This window comes from Polyodon spathula, chromosome 7, assembly GCF_017654505.1.
Source record: "Polyodon spathula isolate WHYD16114869_AA chromosome 7, ASM1765450v1, whole genome shotgun sequence".
Taxonomy (NCBI): domain Eukaryota; kingdom Metazoa; phylum Chordata; class Actinopteri; order Acipenseriformes; family Polyodontidae; genus Polyodon; species Polyodon spathula.
This window is the reverse complement of record NC_054540.1, coordinates 53,657,056-53,684,053: the sequence shown is the minus strand read 5'-3', so window position 1 is coordinate 53,684,053 and position 26,998 is coordinate 53,657,056. Positions and strand designations below refer to the sequence as shown.

At 37.9% G+C, this 26,998-nt stretch overlaps 1 protein-coding gene across 1 annotated transcript in view; it reads left to right on the top strand.

Moving 5' to 3' along the window:
* diaph2 (diaphanous-related formin 2) overlaps nucleotides 1-26,998 on the top strand; it is a 448,520-nt gene that overhangs the window by 399,942 nt on the left and 21,580 nt on the right. The window contains exons 29-30 of the mRNA XM_041253971.1: nucleotides 10,249-10,341; nucleotides 10,953-11,003. Coding sequence (XP_041109905.1) covers nucleotides 10,249-10,341; nucleotides 10,953-11,003 — 144 coding nt within the window. The remainder of the gene's footprint in view (nucleotides 1-10,248; nucleotides 10,342-10,952; nucleotides 11,004-26,998) is intronic.

Sequence of the window (26,998 nt, the reverse complement as noted above, 5' to 3'; positions counted from 1 at the left end):
AAATCATACATGGATCGAAATTTGTTTGTAAAGTATCGTACAGATTGTTTTTACCAAGTTTCTATTTAAAACTATTACTAAAACTGTTTGATAAACTGCATCATGGGCTTGTGAATTCAGGTGGTTACAGCTGCTGTACAGTACTTCACAATACACTTAGCTTCCAAAACAACTCTCAAAACATCTGTATTGTAAAGTATTACTAAGTTCTATGTTTAAATGTGTATAACTATACTCCAATGCAATTTCTCCTAGTTACTTATGTCTGAGCAAAACCTGTGTCCGTCCTCCACTTATGTCCGTTGGAGCGATGAAGAGAGTCAGGTGTAAATATCCATAAGGGAAGAGGATATGATGAGGCAGCTTGATACAATGCACAACATGAACATTGTTTAACACGCTCTCAAAATAAAGTATGGTGTGGAATGTTTGCGACTTATTTCTTTGGAATCAACAATACTACTCAATATTCCAATTATTTATTAAGCAGAAGCACTCATACAAGTACAGCAAAAATGAGGATGCTGTATTTGGTATAAAGAGATACAAAACAAGCTAATGAAACAAAAATGTGATACAAAATAAAAGTACACCGTCGGGTTACAAAGATAAAGATAGCCGTGCATCTCTAGTAGCAGGACCCTCTTCATGTTGCTGTTGTGCAGTTCCTGCTGGAGGCTGAGGTAGCTGTTCCTCTGCCTGCTTGAGCACCTCCTTATGGTCCTGGCACAGATGGTGCAGGATACAGCAGGCAAACAAGTTTGTGGTTCACTTCTTTAAGCTTCAGTAATATCCACCCCCTCCCTTGCTGTAGCCCAAACACCTGTTCAACGACCATTCAGATTTGGCCCAGTTTATTATTACTAAAGCTCTAAAACACACACACACACACACAGATGACGTGTGAAAATCAGTGTGGGCGACAACACTAGAGCATTAAAAAAGCAGACACTATCCATCAGCCAATCAGATCTTTAATAACTATTTACATCAAACACAATGACATGTGGATTCTTTCTCGTGAAACATTTCTCTGCTCATGTAAACAGTATTTTGGGGGCTTTCATAGTTAACAGCATGAGAATCTAAGTGGGCCGTCAGCATGGCTAATTTAAATCTGAGGGAAGAAGTAGGGAAATGAGGGGCTTTACATGTAAACACAAAAAGGCACCATGTCCACGTTTATTAAAACATTGTTTGTTTTTTTTTTTTTTTTTTTTTAATTTCAAAACATTCAAGCAAACACTCATGTAACGTGGCCTAATGAAAGACTCAATGTCCTCACCTACATAGAAGTCAAATCGGATGAAATAATCAGATAGGCATCACACTCGTTTAACCGTCACTGAAGTCAATGTTTTATAGGGTCGGATATGTGAGTGCTGACTGAACTTTTTTATACTCTCTGTGTGTATGTGTATATATATATATTACTTTTACTTTTTGGGTACACTTGAGCTCTACAGCCCTGCGCTGGGAATTCTTTGTTAATTTGAAAACTTGATGCAGGAGGTATATGTAGATACAGGAGGTAGCTTAATAATTGTTTGTGGTTGGTGCTCCAGACAGACATCTGTGCTAAAAATGGTTTGAGGATAGGGGCTTATGAAGGATTGGGTCACCATTACTTGGGTTTAGACAGATTCTTTCTCTTTTTTTTCATGGATAATTAGTATGCTGTCAGAAGTTCTAATTTTGGTTTACTACCTGGCTGTGTCAGAATCCTAAAGACAGTATGAAGAGGCTACAGTTTAGTGAACATTGAGGGAGAACTTTGGAAGGACCTTGAGTTCTATATTCAAACTGAGCGAGTCCTGCAGGCATTGTGATAGGTGTGTACTACTTAGGAGGAGGTGATATTAGCTACCCCACTCCATTTTTACATTTCTGAGCTCTTATTAAACAAAACTCAAGAAGAGCTATTTATATAACGAGGTGGATTGTCAGTCATTTTGTAAATAAAGCTAATCCTCTTCATAAGCAAACGATTAACAAGGAAATATATTTTTTAACGATTTGATTAATTTGCAGGTTTAGTTTTAGGGGGGCATGGGGACTTCTAAATTAAAAACCAACAAATAGAAAGAAACAAACAAATAAATAAATACATAAGCCAATTAATAAATACATGGATGGGCAACTAAACTAGTGCATAGGAGTCCTGATATGAAATTATTACCCAATGCCTTTGTATTTTAATTTGCTTTAAGTGGATTTCCTTTCTGGCCAGATGTCCCACATTCTCCAAATTGCTTTACCAAAATAAATGATTGGAAAATTGTCTAAAATAGGGTAAATCCATGTAATCCAGCTGTCACTAACAGGACAATATTTTTTGTTATTGTTGTTGTTTTGGGTTTTTTTTTATTTGTATTTTGTACAATCTAAAATGGGTCTTGCTGTAAGTGGTTACAAATTGAACCACTTAAAAAAAATAAACACCAAAAAGGAAATCAATAAGACTGAGACACTGCATAAATGCTATGTATAATAAATACTGCGGACTGTTCTCACAGAGGTCAACAGAAATAAGCAATTTATAGAAGAATGTTAATGTAAAGATTCCATCTACGTTGTTTATAGAGGACAGAGATTCATCTTTTATTTGGATACAAAGTAGGGGAATCGCATGCAGCGGCAAACTTTTGCCAAATGCATAGAGCTGTTGAAAAATCAAAACCATCACAGCTTAGTTAGAAAGGGTATCTTAACAGTGAATCTGCACTTAATGAGAGTCATAATGCAAGTGTCTCACAAGTGCAGGACTGTATGGGGAACTTGGTGTTGGTGATTTGGATGGCTGGTGTGTGCTGGCTCCTTGACTGAAGGTTGACCAGGGCTGGTGTGAGTAGTTGGCCAGGAGAGCCAAGAAACACTACTGGGAGGCAGGTGTGCAAGCTGCTGCATTGAACTGAATTCAACTGGATATGTCAACTAAAATGATATCTACCCCAAGCCATGAAGTATCTCACTGTCCGACTCACTCTGTCTCTTTTGGACGGCTAGATGCATGTCCCTATGCCATCTGCAACATCATGCAGTTTAGACAAAGTCAGGGACTTTCCCAGGCCTTGTCACTGCAACCTGTCCAGGGAGCCCCAGCATCTCCCCTTTTCACTATTGCCCTGCCTCGTAAAAAGTCCTTGTGGGTGAGCCCTCGGACCCTGCAATCCCAGTGCTTTCTGATGCCCTGAAACACAGCAGCCCTGATTCATTTGGTGTGTCTGCGTTTTGCCATGTACTGCCTCTACAGGGAGGAAGCATTGGCTTTTTAAAAAAAAAAAAAGATCACAGCCATGCTATTATTGAGCTTGGCTTCACAGGGGCACTCCAGCAGCTGCCCAGATGGAGCCAGTTTTATTTCCTATCTTTTTTTTTTTTTTTTCTGCCAGTATTATACAGCTGCGCAGTTGTCGCTGGGGCTTTGGTTTCCTAATAGGATCCTGTGATGAACATCCGCTCCGCGAGCTGCTAATCCACTTTTATCCTTGACCATTCCCTTTCATTCTCGCTCTGTTCTGTAAGGGTGGGCTCAGCAGTTAAGGGAGACATCTTCCCCCTTGTCCGCTTACTGGACAGCTCTTCCCTTTGGGCACGGCAGTGCCGGGCCGCACACCAGCGTTCTCTGAGGCTGCTGTGTGAGGGAGCATTCCTAATTACATTAGTGAGGAGTAAGACACAGTTTGAGAACTGTCTTTTTTGCTATCGAGTCAAGCTGTTCTTTATTTGTGCAGCATATTATTATTTTTGTTTTTTAATATTTCAGCAGGAAAGCCCCCTGAGAGGTGAAATCTAATTGTCAAATGTCAAGGGAAGGTTAACCAGGAGGCAGCAGTCAGACTTTCCTTAGTAACAATCTGACGGTAGTAGAATCAGTAGTAATAGTACTAGTAGTAGCAGTGGTAATAATAATAATAATAATAATAATAATAATAATAATAATAATAATAATAATAATACATTTGATGGTAAATGTATCTGAGGCCACTCAGTCTTGTTAGCCATGTGGCTCGATTTGAAACATTTTTGAACCATGACACAAAAGATACTCCTGTGAATGATGTTTAAGGTAGCTTATCCCAGTAATTCAAGTATTACACCATTCATATATTTCCAAATGTAGCTACATTTTGGATGTGGAACTACTGTTCCATTTTAATTTGGTTTGTTCTCAGCATTGTTTTCAACCTATTTGTGTGTTGGTCATAATCTGTTGTATATCTGTGGTGAAGACATCTCTGTTAATAGGGTCATCTCGCTCAGGGAATCCCATGGATAATGCTGTAGTACACCAGGCCATCACCCTAGCTTCATAGCTTCATCCACTATTGTTCTGCTTGCCCTGTGTCTCTTTGAACCTAGAATTAGGAAGTAATTTCAGCAAGGAACCGGATAACACAGCGTGGGAGAGCCTGCATTGAGAACTCTGCTAACCACAGGACACAATACCCAAAGCAGGAGATAATAGCATGCAGGCTATACCCCTTGCTGAAGTACGTGGCTTTGGAAAGGCTACACTTATGTAGTGCTTGCAAGGTTAATTGTGCAGGTGGCTTTCAACAGCTTAATAACAGATGGGCTCAAATGTTTAAAAATTTAAAAAAAAAAAAATACTGGCAACGCGCTGTTACAGAATTGTTACATGTTTGGCTTCATAGGGGAGCTCAATCACTCAGTCTCACACCAGGTACTATCCCATCAAGAATATGGCTGCAGCGTAGTAATATAGTAATCCATCGCATATCTGACTGTGCTGGGACTAGAGTAAGGGTGGATGTGTAAAAAGGCGGATGAATGAATCCTGTTTTAAATACCATTGTACACAGCTGTAACAATCACTATATTAACACAATTATTGAGATTCGGCTTTTATTAGGGAGCTCCCCTAAATCCCTTGTTTAGAAAGATACAGGGTATTAATGCCTGTGACAGGGTAGCCGTCTGCGTGCATTCACTGCTGAGTGACAGGCAGGAGATTGAGCCAGAGGTTGACTGCTATAATCAGACCATTTAAATAACATGTTTAAATAAGTGTATACACATGATACAAAAGCAGCAATTTTAAAGTTACAGTAAAACCCACTAAGATAAGAAAGTAATTTTATAAAAGTGCATTTTTAGTCTTGACTTGAAAACTGTAACGATCCCAGCTTCCCTGACAAACAAAGGCAGATCATTCCAAGAAAAAGCCCTACCTCCCGTGTTGTTTTTGTTGACCCTAGGAATAACCAGCAGCCCCACATCCTGTGATCTCAGAGTGCAGTTTGGAAGATACAGAGTCAGTAACTCCTGCAGATAACTAGGTGCTAATTCATTCAGGGCAAGTAAGTTAACAGCAGATCTATTCTATACTGCACAGGAAGCTGTGTAAAGAGGCCAAAACGGGTAATATGTTCATTTTTCCTGGTTTTAGTCAGAATTCTAGTGGCGGTATTCTGAACAAGCTGCACGCGGGATACCACACATTTTGGGACAACAGAAAAAAATGCATTATGGTAATAGTCGATTCTAGATGAAAAAAAGGCATGCATTAGTCTCTCTGCATCAGATACGGAAATAATTTAAGTTTGGCTATATTTCTCAAATGGTAAAAAGATACTTTAGTAACTTCCCTAATATGAGTCTCAAATGAGAGATCAGGATCAAAGATGACCCCCAAACTCTTCATTTCTAGTTTATGTTTTGATGAGAGACTGCAAAGGTCAAGCTCACGAAATCCCACATTTCACTTTAGTTGGTTATGTGATCCCGCTAGCATAACCTCTGGTTTATCTTTATTCAACATTACAAAATACTGTCACACCCAATGCTTGAGGCCTGTAAGGCAAGTAGCTTATAACACCCAGGCAGAAGAAATTACTGACTTTAGGGACAAATAAATCCTGGCGAACAGCTGGACACGCTGAACAGCTCTTGCGACACTAGCAGCAGTAATATACTAATACATATGAATTACTAAATATTCATTACTATATGATTATTATGCATGGTACATAATACATATAACACACATGTTAGTGCAATAGTAATTCATTTGTAATTGAATATGTTCTAATATACAGTATAAGGCTGGTAATTCCCCTTGATGGGGGATCTCCTAGCTTAACAGGATGATAGCAGGTATCCATTTCCTGGGAAGGAAACTGAGATAAGGGAGGAATTAGTGCAGATAAGGAAAGCATACCAAAGGGGTAAGCTTTGTAGATCTCATGACCTTCTCCAATTATAAAATGTCCTTTAGTTTCTGAACACAAGAGATGGAACATTGGCTCTTGTATCAGTGGACTATTTCCAGATTTAAAAAGATGTTTTTCTACGCTGGTTTATTATTAAAGTAAAGAGGTGAATATGTCAGACTTAATCTCACGCAGCCAGGTTTCTGAAAACAATGGCTTGTGCCTCTTAAGTAATTAACCTCTGTGTCTAGAAGGCAGGGTATAGCATGAGCCATACTGCTGTGCACCTCAATTAATTTTCGATAAATTGGAGCACCAGGTTTTCAGTAGAAATCTTATCCTCTCCAGTCTGCCAGATAATAAGTCCCACCCCGCTGTTGCCAGTTACCTTGTCGTGAAACTAATCTGTGGTGTGAATTCACTAATCAGGCACTGTGTTGTACTTGTTATTCCTTAATTAAAAATGTGATTGTGTGCACGCCAATTTATTACAGTACAAAAGACAAGGAGAGTTGAAACTCCAGGGCATTATGCCAAGGGCAAGAGCCAGTAGCACAGGTGAGAAGACTGCGGGTGGAACCGGATATCAGGAAACAGTTGCGCAGGCACTGGAGACACTTCCCTGTGATTGACACCAAGGAGCCTTTAAATGGAAATTAGAAGCTGATGCGTGCTGCATGCGAATGACTTTATAAATTACATTATACGTAATGGGCTTTTGTCAATAACGTTCCAGTGTTGCATACTGATTTAAATTAAAATGAAAAGGAAATGCTGGTGGTGCAGTAGTCCCTAGCCTGTACTGCCTTTCACCTTGGTGGTCTCCTTACATCACTTTTTTTAATAGTTTCCTTTCTGATGTTGATGCACCAGGATTAAGAGATACGCCCATCTCTGTGGCTTTAAAAATGTAAGCGTCAGAAGTATGTATACCGGCGTAGAGACACCACTTATTGAAGACTTGACCATACTGTTTTTCCTGATTTTTACCAAGATAATATGTATCCTTATCTAATTAATTATGAAATGTAGTTTTACAGATAGGCCAGCCTTGTATTCCTAATAAATACAGATCATCCCTGAGATAAATATTGATTTTATTTAAATCTTTGAAATGTATTTGATATGATAATAATGTTGTTGTGAGTATTTTTATTCAAATAGTTTGATTTCTGTTTCAAATATATTTGTAAATGTGTTACAATGATTTGAAACGTTAAGTATGTATTGATCACAACATTGTCTGATTCGCTGGCTTTGTTCAATGGCCAGCATTTTCTCAGCAAAGATAATTGGATTACCTTTTAATAGAAACAAAAAAGTGGTTAACAGCCTCCACATAACTCATCTGTTATTAGTATCGTGTGACTCTTAAACTCAGCTGGATGTTCACCTGGGGTCGATACTTGAACGAAAAATAGGTCTAATTGTAGCGAGAGGTCTTTCTGCTGTATTTACAAGTGGCAGAGCAATTTGATTTCGTTAGGATTAAAAAAAAAAAAAAAAAAAAAAAAAAAAAAAAAAAAACTATAACATTTTTTTTCAAATGTTGTATACACATATGCTTCTTCAGCTTGACGAATAATGTTATAAGTTATAACTTGTCGAGTGAATACTATCCAAAAGAGAGCAGAAGTTATTCTGCACATTGTGTTGTGTATGAATAGGTCTGTTCGCTCGTCAGGCAGTAATTGAACACAGTACACTGTTGGTTACAGCACTAATGCAGTACTGTATGTTTGTCAGGAATAGCAATGTATCCTCACACTTGTAATCTATTTGAACTCATAATTGCATTAGGTTACTGTATATCTTTTACTGGGTGGTTCAGAAGCCACTTGGCCAGTTACGTCTCATTTCACTGACCCTGATTAGCATTAATGTTGGGCTACCTAATGTTACTTTAGGCAGCGTAGTTCAGTGTAGTTCACTGTTCAAAGTGAAGTGCATACAGTCTTTCACAGTGGGTAGTTAAGTCACTAGTGGCATTGGTTTAAGTGAGACCTGCAACTGTGTTGTAAGGGTTAATTGTTGTGGTGCTGAAACACACAATCTAGTAAGACATTGCTAGTGAACAGAGATACTCTTAACAGAAAGCATGTCTCTCCTGTAGTAATTTAGCTCTGTAGTGCCTGAGATCCTCACGTTGAACTTACCTAGATACTGAGGCTTGGTCATTATAGATGATGAATTGTGTTACAGTTAAGCAGGAAGTAGGACAAATTGATCAAAGTGTCAGCTGCACCCTTGTGATGTCTAGGTCGCTATAAAAAATAAAAAAAATAATAAATTGACAAAGCTGTCTAAAAGTTTCCAGTACCTATTGAGTGAGTGAGTGAAGTCTTAAAAAAAAAAGATTTTAAATGATAAAAAAAAGACAAAATAGCATGTACTGTACACAGTAGTTCCTCGCTGTTTATAAATAGAAGGCTTCTTTAGAAACTGGCAAACATGCTTAATATAAATCTTCCCTTGTGCTACCCATACCCTCGATTTTGACTAGAAGAATTTTGTATGTACATAAATATTAACAGGGACATATAGATGTAACCCTACCGTCCACGTTGGGGCTATTATATCTTTGAAGGTATGGAATGTGTATTTTTAAAGTCCTCATTCATGCTGTGATCATCTTCGTTGATCTTAAAATAAATGAGTGTGGTAATGGGCAATTCTCAGCTCCATATCCACGAACACGTCAAGTGATTTCTGTAGAAACCACTATTGATTTTATACAAATATTTACAATACTTGATTATGAGGACCCTCCATACTGGTGTTATTGTACAATATCATTTTAGGAAGATTTCCACTTCTTTCCACATTTTTAATATTAACTTACCATTCTAAGAGTTTTTTTTATGGTGATTTGTAACATGGTGCTGCTCCTGGACCACACGTTATATGTCATGTGTCAAACAATATTTGAATTGGGGTGCTCTTAGTTTTCTGGTGCAGTTGAGAAGTTTGGGGGATCAAGAGCCTGATTGCCTGTTTTCAAGCCTGAATGCCATTGACAGAACAATGACAGAGTGGCCACGTATTGACAGGAAGCACACTACGTCTTAGTAAGGAGCCCTTAGCACCTCTGCCACAAGCCAGAGAAAGGAGATCTGTCATTGGCTATCAGCATATCCGTTCTCCTTGAGCACAATGTCCCCTCTCTATAAAGTGTATAACATGTTAACTACAAATTGTTTTTTCCTTTAACTGCATATTAAAGGAATGACCTGTGTTTTTTATTTTTTATTATTATATGATATGTAAAACTTAATAGTTTTATCTTAATAATGAGAATGAGAATGGCAATCTAACACCATTTGTAATGTAGACCCAGCCTGTGTGAATGACTTCATTGCTACTAAATATGTTCACACAAAGCTCGGGAGACAACTCATGTTAGTATGGAAAAGCATATGGATGGATACCGGTGCTTAGAACTTTTGATCACAAAGCAAGACCTCTGTTGAGTGACCCATAGAGGTAGTCCATTCTAAAGATCTCATTCTATGAATTAAAACACATAAAATATGCAGGACTAACAATAAACTAAATAATAACAATAGACAGATGTTGAAACGTGTTTTTCTAAATCCAGTGTCCCTCCTTTGCTGGTCATAATAGAGTTATTTCAATGTACATGAAGTTTCCAAGCTCAGCCACCAGGTAGGAAAGAATTGCTAGAGTTATCTCCTGAAGTATGCACCCTGTTCCTTTAAGGAATGTGACATGAAACTGACAGTTGCTTAGTTAAAATAGAGACAGATGATGTCTTGTGTGTAACTTCCTCTGACAGGGCCTGTCTGATACAATAGTTAAATCCCTAGCTCCACCTGTCAATAACTTTTGCAAAATATTTTTTACATATATTTTTCCACTTTCAAGGCAACCCAGATATTTAATTAGCTAGGCTGTGGGATTTCAGTTTTTGCATTCAGTAGAAACAAAATGAAACCTTATGCATTGTAGTGTGTGTGTGTGTGTGTGTGTGAGTATGTTCATACTGCAAGCTACAGCGTTTTTCATTTGTTTTCTAACAATCCTTTCCCCTCTTTGTTTTTCCTCCCTGCAGAAGGAAACGAGACTGGTGTGATGGACAATCTGATGGAGGCGCTGCAGTCAGGGGCTGCCTTCCGCGACCGGAGAAAACGAACTCCTCGAAATGGTGAGTGAATCCAGGGCAGGACGACAATGTTCCTCGATAAGGTGACCGAAGAAACTACAGCACAGTGGCTGTTTTCTCAAGGGAATCATGCTGGGTGGTTAGGATGTGACCACAGGGATCCCCTGTTAATCATCTGAGGTCTATCCACATCCATACTGTGTACTATACTTCACATCAAGCAATGAGCTGTCGAACTAAGGAAACCATCAATGTTGCTAATGAATACTACATTATCCAAGACTGATACTTTGCATGAGCCATGTAGTCTTCTTGCTTTGGGATGCTGATCAATCTGAGTAAATGGAAACCACCTGGAAACGATCCTGTAAGAACTAGCATAATATATTCCTTATAAACACACAATAAACACAACTATTAGTGACTGTGTCATACCTTCTTAATCCAGAAACAGTCTCAGTGACCATTAATGTGTGTGCCATTATCTGTTTATTGAAATGTTATTGGAAACAATGAGAAGAGCCCTATTAAGCCCTGATTCTACAGGGAGATATATGGCTCGAAAATGATGTGGTGGAAATAAATCTGTGTGCTATTGTTGAAACGCTTAATCTGTTGTGTGTTTTCCTCTGTTTGCTTCATCAATGTTGCAGGTGAGCAAAATCCACCCAGCCCGACATCGCAATGGCCATTTGCTAATAACGGTAAAGAAATAAATGTTGCTCGTTAATCTCCACTTCCCTCTAGATAATAATCCTAGTTGATTCACTGTAGAGCGTGTAGCGGGCCCAACATAATCCCAAGGCTGGTGTCAGCACCAAAGAATACCATTACTGAGTCGTTACCATTCTAATTGCAGTTCCATGCAGTGTTTTATTAACTCTTGGATTCATCTGTATACCTGTATCCAACTTTGGAACACAATTTGAAATGCAAATTCTGACTTTTAAACCAATCAAGGTTTACATGTAAACCGAGCTCCCCAGTGAAATGTGTTTATATCTGATCTATAGTTGAGACGGCAAAATGATTAATGCAGCATTCTAACTTGGGAATATCTGTTTATTTTAAGGGCTGTTAAAGAAATGAAGAGTGCAAATCTGCAACTAAACAGTGCATGGTAATTCTAGGTTTCAAATCTGACTTCAATTTCCCCAACGTTTACTTTGGAGACATGTTAATATAAAATGTCCCTGTGCTCAGCCTCATTTCCTTGGTGTTGCCCAGCCCTCTTAGACTGCAAATCAGCTGCTCCTTACCCTTTCAGTCCTGGAGCAGGCACACGATGAGAGAGCATGGTGCTGCTGCTGCTTCAAGTGTTTTATTTAATTGTACTGTCAAGGGGGCCTTGTGGCTCAGCTAATTTGTGTACAGAGATCCCAGCTTGGCATTCAGCTTGAAAATGTCAAACACTACACAGGGAGACCAAAAAATACTTCCTTTTAATGGATAGTGGTCTTTTCTGACTTGCCCTACTTTGGAAGAACAGTGACAGAATATTATATCTAACCTGTTCAGGCTTTGTCTCTGAGGATTGATTGTGTGTGTGTGTGTGTGTGTGTAAACCTGTGTGAGTGTAGAAAGCGTGTATGTGAACACATCTGTGAATGGATACCAGTGTGTTCACCATATTTGCCTATGTGTATTTTTTTAAACAGCAACTTGTTTTCATTTACTGAAATATGTGCTAATATACTTCCTTGATGCATTACTGTATGTAACTGACAACTGGGCTTATTTTATTGCCAACGTAGCTACGCATTTGTTGCATGCGTCAATAGTACTAACCTCTAGAATACACAGTATCTGCAAATCCTTTCCTTTACATGAACTTCTATAACTTATAACTGTGAAAATACTGAAAATGTTTGTATTACAACAGTAAGTGATATTAATCACAGAGATGCTTTACAGGGTCACGTATGAAAAGAAAAAAAGATGCTGACAACATCCGCATACACACAAATGAGGTTGATCAACACTGATTTAAGTAGCAGAGAAATTTAAGCCCTGCACTTATAAATAATGTATGTGGGAATATGGAGCAGGCAGTGTGAATGGCATTCCCAGCATGCAGATAGGCCATAGAGCAGCTCGGCTGCTATGTATTAGCGCTTCCCAGCCAGGAAATGGAATTCATCAGCAAGTCCTTAGGTGAAGCAGGAGCACTGACTCATGATTGGTTAATAGACATACAGCCAATCTCGGCAAAATCACAGTACAGATTCATACAGTATTCTTTCATTTCGGTGCAATAATGAAGAAATAGTATGTTTTAATATTGCAGAGTGCAAAAAAATAAAAAAAATAAAAATCTTGTTCATCCTGGAGCATTTTGTATTAAATCCAGTGATTTTTTAAAAAATCATTATTTTAAAATTAAGGTACTGCAATCTAATGCCTACTACCAGACATTGAAAAAAGGGTAGTTTTGCAAACTTTGACCCATACTGATAAATTAATTTTAAAAACTCTATGCAAACATTTGGGTGCTTCCACTTTTTGTACATTTAAAATCGCTGTAAGCCAATGCAGTTGTCTGCATACGTCTGAAGGGAGCCAGACTGCTGACTGGTGCAAAAAGTCAATGAAGTATTCAGCCTGTTATTGTGTATAATAAACCTTAAGAGTTTGTGATAAACGACAAGGTTCATGGAAAGGTCACAATTCAATTACAGTTGTATATGTTTATCCAGGATAAAATGAGTAAATAAGTACAAAATACAAAAAAAAAAAAAAAAAAGATTGTAATGGCTTGGTAGAATCGCAACAGCATTACACTAATTACACTAGTAATAGATGGAAGCAGGGAATCAAAAAGCAATGTGGCTGATATGATTGGTTTGTGACTGAAATCTCTAACTCTAGTTAATATTTGCTGTAGATAGTGTGGTGTGCCTGAGGTACTCCAGCCGTTTGGCACCATTTCACACCAGATCCTAAATAACAAAGGTTATAAAGTCCAACTTTACCTTGCTCACACCTTCCCAAATGCATGCACCGATAAATATGAGTGGGGCTCCCAATCCATCAGGCACATTGCGCGGGTAGCAATAATTGCTTTAGGGTAAATAGCACCATAAACAATAGGTGGCAGTTCAAAACTGTTGAGCCTAAATCTAATCTCCTTTTTTTTCTACCCAGCCTTGTTACTTTATCATTTTTCATAATTAAAGACGAATTAAACTAAATGAAATGTTCAAGCACAACATGCCTTTGTGATGGAATATGGAACAGGCACTACAAACAGCTTTCTCAGCATGCAGATAGGCCTTAAAGCAGCATGGCCGCTCTGTGCTAGCGCTACCCAGCTAAAAAATTGAATTAATTATCAGGAGTCCTCGGGGTAGAGCAAGGTGTAGTGAGTCGCGAGGTGGTTCTGTATCACACCATAACTCATTGTGATTACCTAGGCGTAAGCCTAGCTTTTGTTAAGTTTGTTTAGTGAAGTGTCTATAAAGTGCATTGCAGATTGGTGTATAAAAGGAGTCTTTGCAAGCAGCAGACCTACATTTTCAATGTCTTCTCAGGAAAGCAAGTGTCTCAGTCAGCAGAGACCGAACAACTTACATCGGTAATGTCATCCACAGCAGCAAAATAAAGATTCAACGATTTTACTGAGAAAATAACGCATAACATCGCTTTTTTGTGTTTGAAGCAGATACTATTCACAATCCCCCATGCCTTGCTTTATAGTTTCTTCACCAAAAGTTGTCTTTAAAAGTAATATCGTTTTTGACACTGAGTGCCTGGGGACGGCTGAATTGATGGTTTCTCAAAAGACATCTATTGAAACCGAAGTCACCTCAAAATAATACATGCAAGACAGGTGGCATTTCAAGCAAAGTATCTCATCTCCACAAATCTTGTATTTGATTCAATGTGGCAGTGAAAAAAAAGTGGGCTTCTGTAAGTTTAATGAAGTCTAAATGATCTATTTTCAGTCATAAACATTTTAAAGAACGAAAGGATGAATGCAAGCAGCTGATGACTGAGAGATAGAGGGAGCATTGACCGGGGACACAAAGATTGAGCTTTTTTAGTCATCATGTCACAGGTTGTCTTTCCATAATGTGACATTTGTGTCTTACTTACCCTTGTCTGTTCCCTGGAGATGAATGTTAGGCAGGCAGGAGGTAGGGCTCGTTTGTTTGGTGTTTAGAAAATCACTTTCTCGCACAAGGAAGCTGTCTGCTTGTTTTGTTCATTTATTCACTCATCAATACAAACTATTTTGAGACGAGGCTGGCCTCACAGAGTTTGACAAATATATTAGACATACATGTACAGTGATACAATGCACAGACAGGTAGTGCAGTGTTATGCGTTGTACTGTAAATGTCCTCTCTGGGGGACGTTACATGTTTTTTATGGGTTTTTAAATTTTTTTTTTTTTTTTTTTTTTTTTAAGGTATTCACACAACCATCACATGAAAAAAAAACACACACATTATTATTATTATTATTATTATTATTATTATTATTATTATTATTTATATTATTATTATTATTATTATTGTGCAAATAACTACTGAAGCTGGATAATACTTATCAATATATATCCAGGTAACATTAATGATCTAAACAGAGGCTGATCTTAAACCCATCACCCTGAATACACTTGATCATTCACAGACTTCATTGCACTGTATATTATGGCTTCTAGCGATCACAGGAAATAAGTAAATTAATAAACCAGCAGAATTAAATCAAGGTAAGACCCCTTGTTAGACCTCCTGTCTCGGTCTGCATAATGCATCCTCTGACATTAGTAGTTAGAGGTTTTACTTTTTTAATGACCAAAAGAGATTTTTCATAATGTCATGATGTAGACCTTTATTATGTTATCCGGAATGTTAATTGTAAATTGACTAAAATTACTGTATGAACTCGACTGGTAGCGGAAGAGTAATAGTGTAGTGGAGTGTAAGTCTAAATACAGAGGAATCTTAATGCTAATGAGAGGTCTTTACCTAATAATTTTTTTTTTTAAAAATCCCAAGTTCCCTTTGTTCAGTACTTTAGATCCATCCATCAGATTTAGAAAGTACTTGCAGGTAGTAGGGAATTAATAAATCTCAATGATCAGATGATCTTAATATCAGTTCATTGCAAACCAGACATCGCCCCACATATCTCCCCACCCTCCCACACATAAGAATGCAGACACACACACACACACACACACACACACACACACACACACACACACACACACACTAAGCTGTAGTGTTGATACATGTAGTGTACTGTTTGATCTCTAAACCCCAACAGCACAGTGCTTGAACAAATCGTGTCAGGGTGTTGGTAGTGTTGTCCCCATATGCTTTACAGTGAGGTCTAGCCACTGTGATATGCTGTGTGCTGGTAGACCTCAGAGGCTCTTAAGGTTGGTATTCATTGGACAGTGTTGGACATCCATCATTTGTTACTGTTAATGGACTGTGGAGATGGTATTGTCTGAGACACATGACCTGTTTGTGAAAGAAAAACAACAGCTATTAGGGGAATCAGCTCAGAATCAGCCCAGATTACCATTATTGAAGACCCCAGGGGTAATAAACTGAAATTGAATATGATAAATACAGAAAAAAAAACAATGTTAGTAGATGCACTGGATCTTGATCTACCATTGAACTACCCTACTAATGCTGTCAAACTGAACCTCTGTTTTATTCCCAGGTCACGTAATAAAATTAGCGGAGTGTAACCCAGCTCATACAGATTTAATAAATTGCATCTCGATAAAAGTCAGTCAGTGTAGCATGTCCACCAGTGCAAAGGACTATCATCTGTTAAACTGTGCGGACATGTGTAGGCCAGCATCATAAAATTTTAAGTTGAGGCAAGTGGCTGCAATTTTGTTAGAATTACAGACTGTGTAAAATGCAGAAAGAGTCATTGTTTCTTAACACTATCAAAGATTGACCAATTTTAGTTCATCCATTCCCTAAGATCACCAAGGGCTATGTTGTAATTTGGTCATTTTTTGGGGAAATTTATTTGTGGACCAACAACAAAAAAACCTTCCTGAGAATGTCGTTGCTCAGTTTACTGTTATCACCTGCGAGAAAATAATGGTTCAGTGCAGTTTAGTCCTTCGCAAGGGACATTACTGCAACAGCATTTTGCAGTATTATAAATCGTGATTGAGAAATCAACCAATCACCATTAAGGGTCTGTCTAAATTCCACTACATCTTAACCTGTATATGGATGCCACCCTGTGTTTACAACACACAGAATGTAACATGATGTCATCCCATGGCTACAACACACGGAATACAACATTTGTTTATAGTTTGTAAATACAACCTTAATTTTTGTGTAGCAGAAATCATTTGGCACAGTTCAAGAAGCCAAAACTACTTGTATTTTTTTGCTGTCCTCTTACCCAAACTGTACAAGATGGCCTCATATCCATCTTATAACATCACACAGTTTACAGAAATTGACTCATGTCTCCCTGTGTTGCACTGGGTTTGATCTACATACAGCTGTGAAACCTAGCCTTTATAGTATAAAGGAAGTGTATGTGTGTCTAATTAAAAATCAGTAAGTAGATTTTATTTTTTTTTTTAATGGCTACAGACTGACAGTTTATGGGTTTCTCCTCCTTTTTGTGGTCCCGATGGCTTTTCATAGGAGGCTTAAGCTTTAGCCTGGGCATGTGATACCCCTAATAGAGCAATAACTCCTGCAGCTAAAAAGAAGGAAACGGTTTTCAAATCAAGAGAACATCTTTATGCCAGCTGAAAAATTGGACTCATAATATTTCGATAAAATATCCAGGGCTATCATATTTGGTTTCTAAAGATGGAAAGGACACGTTAAGGCTAATTTATCGCCTGTTGGAAAATAAATAAAATAATAATAATGCTGATGACAATAAAAAAAGCGATTCCGGATGGAGTGTAGTTCGGTTGGTGGAAAATGAAAGCTGATTGTGACATTTAATGTTATTTCCACAGCAATTTTTCAATTTTTATTATAGTGCAGGGTGTACATTACCAGTGACAAATAGTATTTGGGAGCCGTTTGCATTGGAGTGTCCACTGCTATCTACGATCTGTCAGCCAGTGCAAAGCGAAATTAATATTTTAGTTTTCCATTTGCCTTCATGAACGCATATAATCAGAAAGTATCAGGAGCTCAAAGCTGGCTGGAAATGAGAAATGCAGGCTGCCTGGGCCGTGTGATAATGCACTTTCCTAGCTGGGGGGCAACCCAGGTTAGAGCCTCAGTGAAGGCAGACGTTCCAAGTTTGCAGCATGGATTATAAACTGTGGCTGAGTTCCCTTTTAATGTCAGTGGCAGTAGTTTGTTGCATTATAATTACAATTTTTTATTCAGACCTGTTTTTGATTCCTGCCTTATTTATATGTAACAGGCGTAACACTTTGCTAGCTTACAGTACAGAACATCCTTGCGTTTTAGGAGAGAGACTGCTATCATTTTAATAATGCAGGTTTATGCAATTCATTTAAAAAAAATAACATCTAACAGAATGTATACAGTGAATATTGGTGATTTGTCTTATTATATATTTATTTTACAGGTATCCAATGTAAAAATGATAGTGTTACAAGCAGTGCAGCAGGTGCACATTTGCAGAATTATATAATTCACAAAAACAGATTGCACCAATGAACTACTATTGAACATAAAACAAGTGTTATTGCTGTTAGTGTTATATAATTTTCGAACAAGATCTAGGCACAGGATGAGATGTCCTGGAATTATATCAAACCCTTAACAGTGACTGCTTGATTGCTTGTAGTGTAGTAAGCCTCACCTCAGTCTGCCGGTCTTTCTTTGATGGCCTGCTGGATATAGGCAGCCATGGGATGAAAACCGATAAATGCAACCGTTTTACAGCAGATTTAGCATGGGTCTGATTGCTGGCATCTTATAATAACACATTTCAACATGATATTGGAGCTACGCTAATGGCCTGGGGAGAGGGCGAGCGGATTACACCCCTCCTGCAGCTAGAATGAAGTCATAGAAACATTATAGCCAGGGTTGGAAAAATAGATTACAGTTATTAAAAGGGTACAGGTACCTGGTGGTAAACTGGGTATGTCAGTCCCGTGGTGTACCAAGGACACAGAAACATGCCCATTTAATACCGCTTATCTTGTATAGGAAAATGATTACAACTGAGTTTACAAACCTTTCAAGACTACATGTGTTGCTTCAATAGGTCACCTTCATTTAAAATCCCACAATAGGGACCTATTTAATTTTGCAACAGTGCAATGGATGTCACAAACTAAACTAAACCCCAGTGCCATCTGTAAAATAATCCACTGCTCCAGAAACCTGGTGTATGGTGGCACATGTAAAGAGATTTTTTTTGTTTTGTTTTTCTGCAGCGAAGCCATTCCTGTGTTATGTATTCCTTAATTGTATTGTTTTCTCTTTATTAATTTTCATTTATGTTCAGATGAAAGGAAGTGACTCAATAGCTACATGGGAGACTGGAGCAGCCTCTTAAAAATCTGCATGGGGAAATAATTGAATTCCCTGATTTAAAATAACTCTTAAATTGATGTTGACAAGTTTCCTTGTCTTTTAGACTGTTCTGTAGACTTGTTCTTCAGTTCTGCACCAAAATCTTAGACAGGGACAGGTTTTGACTTGCCATTATTGACATTAGTCTGGTTAAAAAGGTCAGAGGTTAAAAGCCTACTTAGGACAAAACCAAGATGTAATCCATTTACTCCCAGCATGGAGCATGAAGGTGCTGTGCTTTTATTATTTGTAAGGCCCTTTGTGGCTTTTAAATCATTATTATTATAGGCTGAAACACTAAATTAACTCAAGTCATGTGTACATTTATATACAGGATTGGTTCCTGTTCCATTTTTATTTTGTGCCCACTCTGAGTGAGACATACTGTATTTTTACATCACAAGAAAACTCCTATTTACCACCTAGATTCTATCAAATGTTCAGTTGAGCCAAAACACAGTGCCATAACTGTTCTTCTAACATGCTTTAGCAATAGAAAAAGAAAAGATTTGCATTGCAGGTACTGTAGATGCTCTTTCAAGCATTGTGCACAAAAGCCTGCACAACACATGTACCCTTCTCAACCTGACTTCAACAAAAGATAATGATAGAGGACCCACGTAATGGGGTATTACAGTTAAAGCAATGTTGCAGATGTCAAGTATCGCTTTAATTTAAGAGTTTAAATCATCCCTGGAAAAGTGTTCTTGCCCTCAAATATTGTGGATTGGCACCAGGGCTATTTCATTCTCTCTACCAGTGACAAAGGGGATTGTATTATTTTACTGCAAGACTCAATATAGAAGCATTCTCATTGCCAGGCAGTACTATTATGCTTTACCGCCAGCTCCTTAAAAAAATAAAAAATAAAAAACGCCAGCTAATTGGTCAACTGCCTTAAACAACAGATATAGGTGAATAAAGCTAGGCATTTAAGAGTGAACTTTGAAAAGGTACTGCCTTTAGTTCTGATGAAATTGGAGTAATAGACAGACCCCAGCTAAACCTTCTAATCTGGTTATGCTCTTCATACACCCACAAGTAATCTTAAAGAATCCTTATTTGGAAAAACTTATATTACCCCCTATTCCCCCCACTGCTTATTTAATCCATTTGGATTTTTGTATTTATTTTTTCGTACCCATTTTCGCAATGTATGATTTAAACATTAGAATGAATTTGAAGGACTCCTAGATCTCAAAGGAATCTGCATCGCATTTGAATCAGTAATAAAAAAATTAAAAAATGGCAAAAGTGTAGAATAGTCTTATTATTTCTAATCATATTCTGTCATTAATAGCATAATTAATACTGTTTATAGGTTGTTTATAACACCTATCTAAACTTAAGTGTTTCCTTTGAACTTAACTCTTTTAAGACTACTTATAAAGCAGTTTATATAATCATAATACTACATTATACATGTACATGACAGAAATGTGTACAGCACAAATTAATTCAGTCTTTGTGAAAGTTGTGAGATTAACAGTCCTGAATAAATATGTACGATAATAGCATTGTACAATACAAACATGTCTATCAAAGAAAGGAGTATACATAAGTGACTGCTTTGTAGCTCTGGACAAATTGGTACATCTTTAATAAATACAGCATAATTACGTTACTAATATTTTTTGCAAAACAAGCAGAAGATTAGAGTTCATAAAAATGGTCTTCAAATTTACAGTACAGGCATGTTGCTCTGTAGCACCCCTAGTGGATATCCAAGTCCATTGTATTGGGGTGGGGGATTAGTGGGGGATGGGGGTATTCACATCTTGATTGTGCTTCCCAGAGTTTCAGTTTGCATAAAGACAGAGAGCAGATGCAGTGATAACATCTTTGTGTTTCTGGAAGCTGGCTGCGCTGTTGAAAGAGAATAAACACTAAGCCGGAGAAGGGTGTCATGCTTTTCTGTAAAATGCATAGTGTAACTGCATAGTTGAAGCCCAAGTTGTTGGTGTTGTTTAGGATACGATAATGTTCTAACAGAAACAGTTGGTGTTAATTTATTTCAAGATCCAGGCTACTACTAACTACTGTAACTGTAGTGTTAGGTATCAGAGTCCAAACCTTTTTTTTGTGTGTTTTGCAGTGTACAACATGTGTTATGTTATATGCATATATTAGCCACTCTGGTGTGGAGTGCAGTGCCTGCTGTCCTGAGGATGGATTCAGTTTCAGGTGCTGTCGAGTCCCTTGCATGTGAAAAGACTCTAAAACAACCCTGAGATTAAGGCTTCTTAAATATATTTGAAGTATGAAATATATTGATATCGGTGGGAGGGGGGATGAACTGAGAGTCGCCATCTCATTGGAATCTGCTTAAAAAAAATGAAGAAAAAAAACCCTCAGCAGCAAACTGATGGTGGGGGAATCAATCAGACAGTGACCCTGCTGAGCCTCGGCAACTGAACAGGGAATTGAACAGGGAACTGAGCTTCGGCAACTGAACAAGGTGCTGGCTGCCTTCAATTCAGCACTTACCTGGGGAAGCACCATTGGACTTAGCCCGGACAGTTCCTTAGGTCAGGTGGGAAAGATCCATCAGTCAGGACATCGGTCGAGGTGCGGGAGGAGGTGGTGATCAAGATTACTGACGTTTCCTGGCAGAAGAACATGCAGAAAATAGTCCCACTTCTGGGCTCTTGATTTAATTAAACAAGGATCCCAATCTGTCTGGATTAGAGGAACTGTTATTGTGTTTGAGCTGGAAAGACTGGAAGGTAGTGTGACTTGGGGCCAAGCACTGGGAGGCAGTATGACCTTGTAGCTTCGCTCTGGAAGGAAATGTGGCCTTGTGGTTAGAGCTGGATAATGGATGGCAGGGCACTTAAAGATTACGCAACAAGGTTCTGTGTGGCCAAGTGGTTAGAACTGTGCAACTGGGATGCACCGTGATCTTCTTTTGAGTTCTAATGTTTTTAAAATAGGACTGAGAGACTACAGCTGGGAGCAAGTTTCAGTGCTATCAACGTGGCGTCTTTCAAGAGCACAACATCCATTAAAAGATATAATAAAACTAACATAAATGTTGTCAGTCAGGGATGCCTGCAGTGCCATTTCTATAAAATCTCCTTGAATCCTGTACATGGCAGCTCTAAAGGGAATTGTGAGTGTGCAATCAGCAGGAATTTCCAGTTCAGGCACTCCTCTTCAGCTCAAGCTTTATTCAGGCTGGCATGTTTCCGTCGCCAGTACTGATGGATGCCCGTTTTAGTGTCATCTTTCATTTATTTATTTGTTTATTATTTTAGTTTGTTTTTATTTATTTATGGAAATTTCCATTTATCAAAATGTGGTGTGTGCAACATTTACTTTACAGGGAGCAGTAGTGTCCAAATACTGTGTCACCTTTTCATGTATCTTGTACAAATCCAATTGGCTGTTTCTGTCTGGAAAGCAAAACTGGGCTGCACCATTTAGTTACTGTACTTAATAGAAATTCCATAGCAGCCCTCCAGGACACACTGCTGAGTGAGTTTACTATCATTCCACTGTGTTACATCCCAACTGGGGACAGGGTTGAAAGGATCTGAAAATTATTTGCAATGCAACTTTAAAACCCCTGCTTAATGTGTTGCTAAGCTTGTCTCAGTTCATTTGCTGCCTGATTGAGCATTTCCAGCATAATTATCAGTAGTTACCCTGGTTTTGCAGCATGTTTTCCTCAGTGTGAGTCAGTATAGCACGCCGGGAAAATAACAGATGAGCCTTGAGAAGGGGTCCGACACAGGTTGCAGGATTAAAGATAGATAAGTATTAGAATTTATAATAATACAAAGATAATTACATATTTCTCCAATGTGATGTAAAAAGCAAAAACAAATGAGCCTTTCAGTGTTTTTGTTTGTAAAGGCAATCGTATCAGGGTGTGAAAGCAGTATTACTTCAAAACAGCACTGTATTGCCCCCAGACACAAAATACAGCTCTGTTGAGAATTGGAGTAGTTGGTTATTGCAAAGAAGGATTAAATCTGTGACCTCTGGGCCCTGGGGTTAGTCAATAACTTATTGAACTTCTAGTACATGAATTGGATAGATGTTTAGCACGGTCTCACAGCTGTGCATCATGTTCAGGTGCTCCCTGCTTGGTCTCTAGTGTGTCTTAGCTGCCTCAACAGCAGAGGCCTTGTGGGAATATAGGCGCTCAATTCCAATCCCACCCCACAGATTCCCCAAAAGACTGGATATGGCTCCAGAGAAAGGCGCTGTGAATTAGTCGGAAGGTTATTAATACAGCCTCATACTGGGTCACCAGTCTTGTTTACATCTTAAAATGCATAACCTCCATAGTTGAAGAGATGAAACCCAGGACAGCAACAGAGCAGAGAAGTCTGAAGAGTCAGCAAGAGAGAGGTTAAAGGCACTCTCTCTTGCCGCTCCATTTCTCCCTCCCAAGTACCCTCTCTCCCCTGTTGTCAGTCATCTCCATTCAGATTTGGGAAGCAGTCCACTGTGATAATTGATTTCATGGTCTGGTCTGAACGAATCACTTCTGGGCATAACAGGGGCTCTGAGATGCCTGCGAGAGAGAAAAGGTGGGAATGAATTATAGCACTTTGTGTTCCTCAGGGGCATGTGGCCCAGATTTCTTAAAAAAAAAAAAAAACATGCTTCTTTGCTTAGGAACTCGGCAGTAAATACAGCAATAAGCATCCAGTCCGCGTCAGATAAGAAAAAGGTTTTCATAGAGAGACAATGCCTGGTACATACTTCACTGGCAGGTGGATAAAGGATGATCGCAGTGGAAATAATCAGATTTTTAACGGGCTTGTTCTATGAAAGTACCTTTGTGAGCAAACAAAAGTGCCCCCCTTTGAGTGCTGAATGGGTTGGCTGGATGGTTGAGCAGGACAATGGCAGATCCCAAAAGGCAACCCAATGGGTTTGATTAACTGGAGATCATTGAGCTCATACTGGGGAGACAATTGGGACAGTAATAAAGCTTGTGCCTTATTAAATAGATTGAGAAATTAGAAGAAAGTATAAGATACAGAGGGGTTAGGAAAAAAGAAAGATGAGAGAAAATGGAAGAAATGTTATATTTTCATTTTGTGGAGGAAGAAAAATGAAGCGTATCAAGAAATAGAAGTGCGATGGAATGAAACGGAAGATATGATGAGAGGAGATAAAAAAAACAGTGAAGAGAGAAAAAAGAAAGGAGGGAGGGGCCCATACTGGAATAAAACAATAGAAAAACCAAAGTACGAAAGGAGGAATGGGTGGAAGGAGTTTGAGAGGGGAGGGGAGGTGAAAGAGAAGGGGATAGATGGCGAGGAGAGTATATAAAAGTCCTGCACGTGACCTCTTAATTACAGCTGCTTGCTCTGCAGTGCTCCCTGTCATCAATCCAGGCATCCACACAAAGAAGCCTGCCGGGGCCTGAGCTGGAGAAATACAAATGTAATCAAAACTAACTTGTCGTTTCAGAGAAAGGGCCTCATCTCCACCATGAATGGAGCATGCCTCTTTTCAGTTCTGCCCCCCATTTCCCCCCAGGTCCTCAGTCCCTTTTTTGTGGTAACCAAGCTTGCTAATTCTTTAGAAGCCCAGGTGCAGCCTGGGTGCTCAATTTGAGAGCTGGAAATTATTTTGTGTGTTGTTAATAAATAGCTAGTTGAACATGCCAGTATAAATATTAATAACTTGTATAACTTACAATATCATCTTCTCTCGCAGCCCAGTATAGTGACAAAAGGCAATACATAGATTTGCAGTTACTGTATATGCTTCTAGTGTTGCTTATACTTCAGTAGGCAGAAAAATAAAAACATTTTCTTAAGCTGTGGAACAGCCACTTGTATTGCCTCAACGTTAGGGGTAGCACTTAACTTCTTGTAAAGCTAAGCTACAGTGCATAGTTTTTGCATCAAAGATGGTTCATTGAGTCCAAATGAATAGCATGTTTGCAAAGTTAATACCATGAGAAACAAAGTGATTTAATTATGTTTAACTAAAAGTGTGACCGATTCACATAGCTTAATTACTTACTTTGTATGACTTTTATTTAAAGTCTGCTTTTGTGACTAAAACTGCTCTCAGCAGTATCAGTATGTATTTTGTTCATATATATGTATATATATATATATATATATATAGACACACACACACAGTGTCTCTCAACCCCCCCCTTGGACTTTTGCACATTTTATTGTGTTAGATTTTCCTTTTCACTTTGACATTATGGACATTTTTTGTGTTGATCAGTGGCAAAATCCATTTTTATTCCATTTTGTAACACAATGAAATGTGGAAAAGTCCAAGGGGGGTGAATATTTTTGAGAGTCACTGTATATAAAGCTTCATCAAAAGGGCCCATTGTGTTAAAAAAATATGCACACCAGCAAGAGTACCGCCTCATAAATGTTTCAAATAAATGCATGCAAGTTTAATATCAACAAAGACATGCTAAAAAATAAAAGCACTGAGTAGTGAGAATGCTAAGGTTCTTTGATCGGCATGTCACCTGTATGTGAAAGAATTCAGTTCCCCACTGCCCCTTTCTCTAGCCCTGCTGTGCCATATATACAGTAAGTTTGGTGAAATTCATCCCCACAGCAGAAAAAAATGATAATTGTGTGCACTGAGACGTAGTAAAGCAAATGAGCTGCGTTTCCATAGTGTCCATCCTTGAATATGGGAACATAATTCTTGAAAAGTGGTGACATGCTCAGTCAGGTTACATCTGTCTATGGCTAAGTTAAATAAGTTGGAGTTAGAGTCTACACCTATATTTCCATATCAGCGTTGTCAGAGTGTGGATAAAGAAGATTGCTGATACATAGATTCTCTTTGCCGTATATCATTGTCAGTGCGTTCCTTTTCAGAACTGCATTATCGCTTGTTTGGACAGTGATGTAATCTGAGGGTTCATTTAAGTAGGTACATTCAATGTTGGTTTGTTTCTTGTGGTGCTTAGAACTGCTTGTTTATTATTATTATTATTATTATTATTATTATTATTATTATTATTATTATTATTATTATTATTATTTATCAGATGCCTTTATCCAAGGTGACTTCCACTCTGGGGAGGTTGTTGTCCAAAAATGGTTTTACAAAATATATATATATATATTATAATATATATCTATATATATATATCTATAAACATGTTTATATATATATATATATTATATATATATATATATATATATATATATATATATATATATTTTTTTTTTTCAGTATTAGTAGTAGTTTGGTGCCACTGTGGATAGACACATTGATGAATATGGACACACTGTATTGATGTATAGCATTCTAAATGGGTTGTACTTTTTAAAGTGGTTCACATTCATTACTGGAGCAATTTGGGCACTCAATCCTCCTTTAGCTACATCTACATCTATATATGTATATGGATATAGCCTTTTTATGAAATGTTCCTGTGAGAGACAATAATTCAGTAATTACCTTAAATAACTGGTACTTGTGAACAGTAACTTGTAAAAGCTCATGGTGTTGCTGATTGTCAACGCTAACATTGGAAGGTAAAATGCTGAAAATAAGTCAATCATTGTTGAAAATAACAGTTCAAGGTTATTGTCAACAAAAAATCTATTACCAGCTTTAACCACGGTAGGCTCATGAAGTAGATACCTCTTAAAGCTGGCATTTACAGTGCAACCTTTAGCACGCATACCTGGAGCACTGCACAAACACATGATGGGACGTTGAATGTAGAAGGTTCTTTATATGTTCGTGCAGAAATTGTACTCTACACAAATTGGTATAAAAGCAATAATTAATGTGTGCTAATGGTGATGCTCGGACAAATTCTGAAATATATAAGTGGTGGCAAAGGTGACCATATTCATAACTAATCATAAAACAAAACTGATAAATGACAAAAATATATCGTATAAATAAAAGCAATGCAGAAATAATGTCTGAAAGAAATAACACACATGCTGCTGTACAGAACAGTGTTTCTCTCCTTTCATTGATAGGTCAGTTCATGGGGTGCTTTGTTTCTTTGAATCCCAAGAGATTTATATATATATATATATATATATATATATATATATATATATATATATATATATATATATATATATATATACACAGTACCAGTCAAAAGTTTGAGCACACCTGCTTGAAACCAAGTTTTTCATGACAATCTAATCTTTTAACTGTATAAACTTGTTTATAAACCCTTAATATTTCATTATATGATA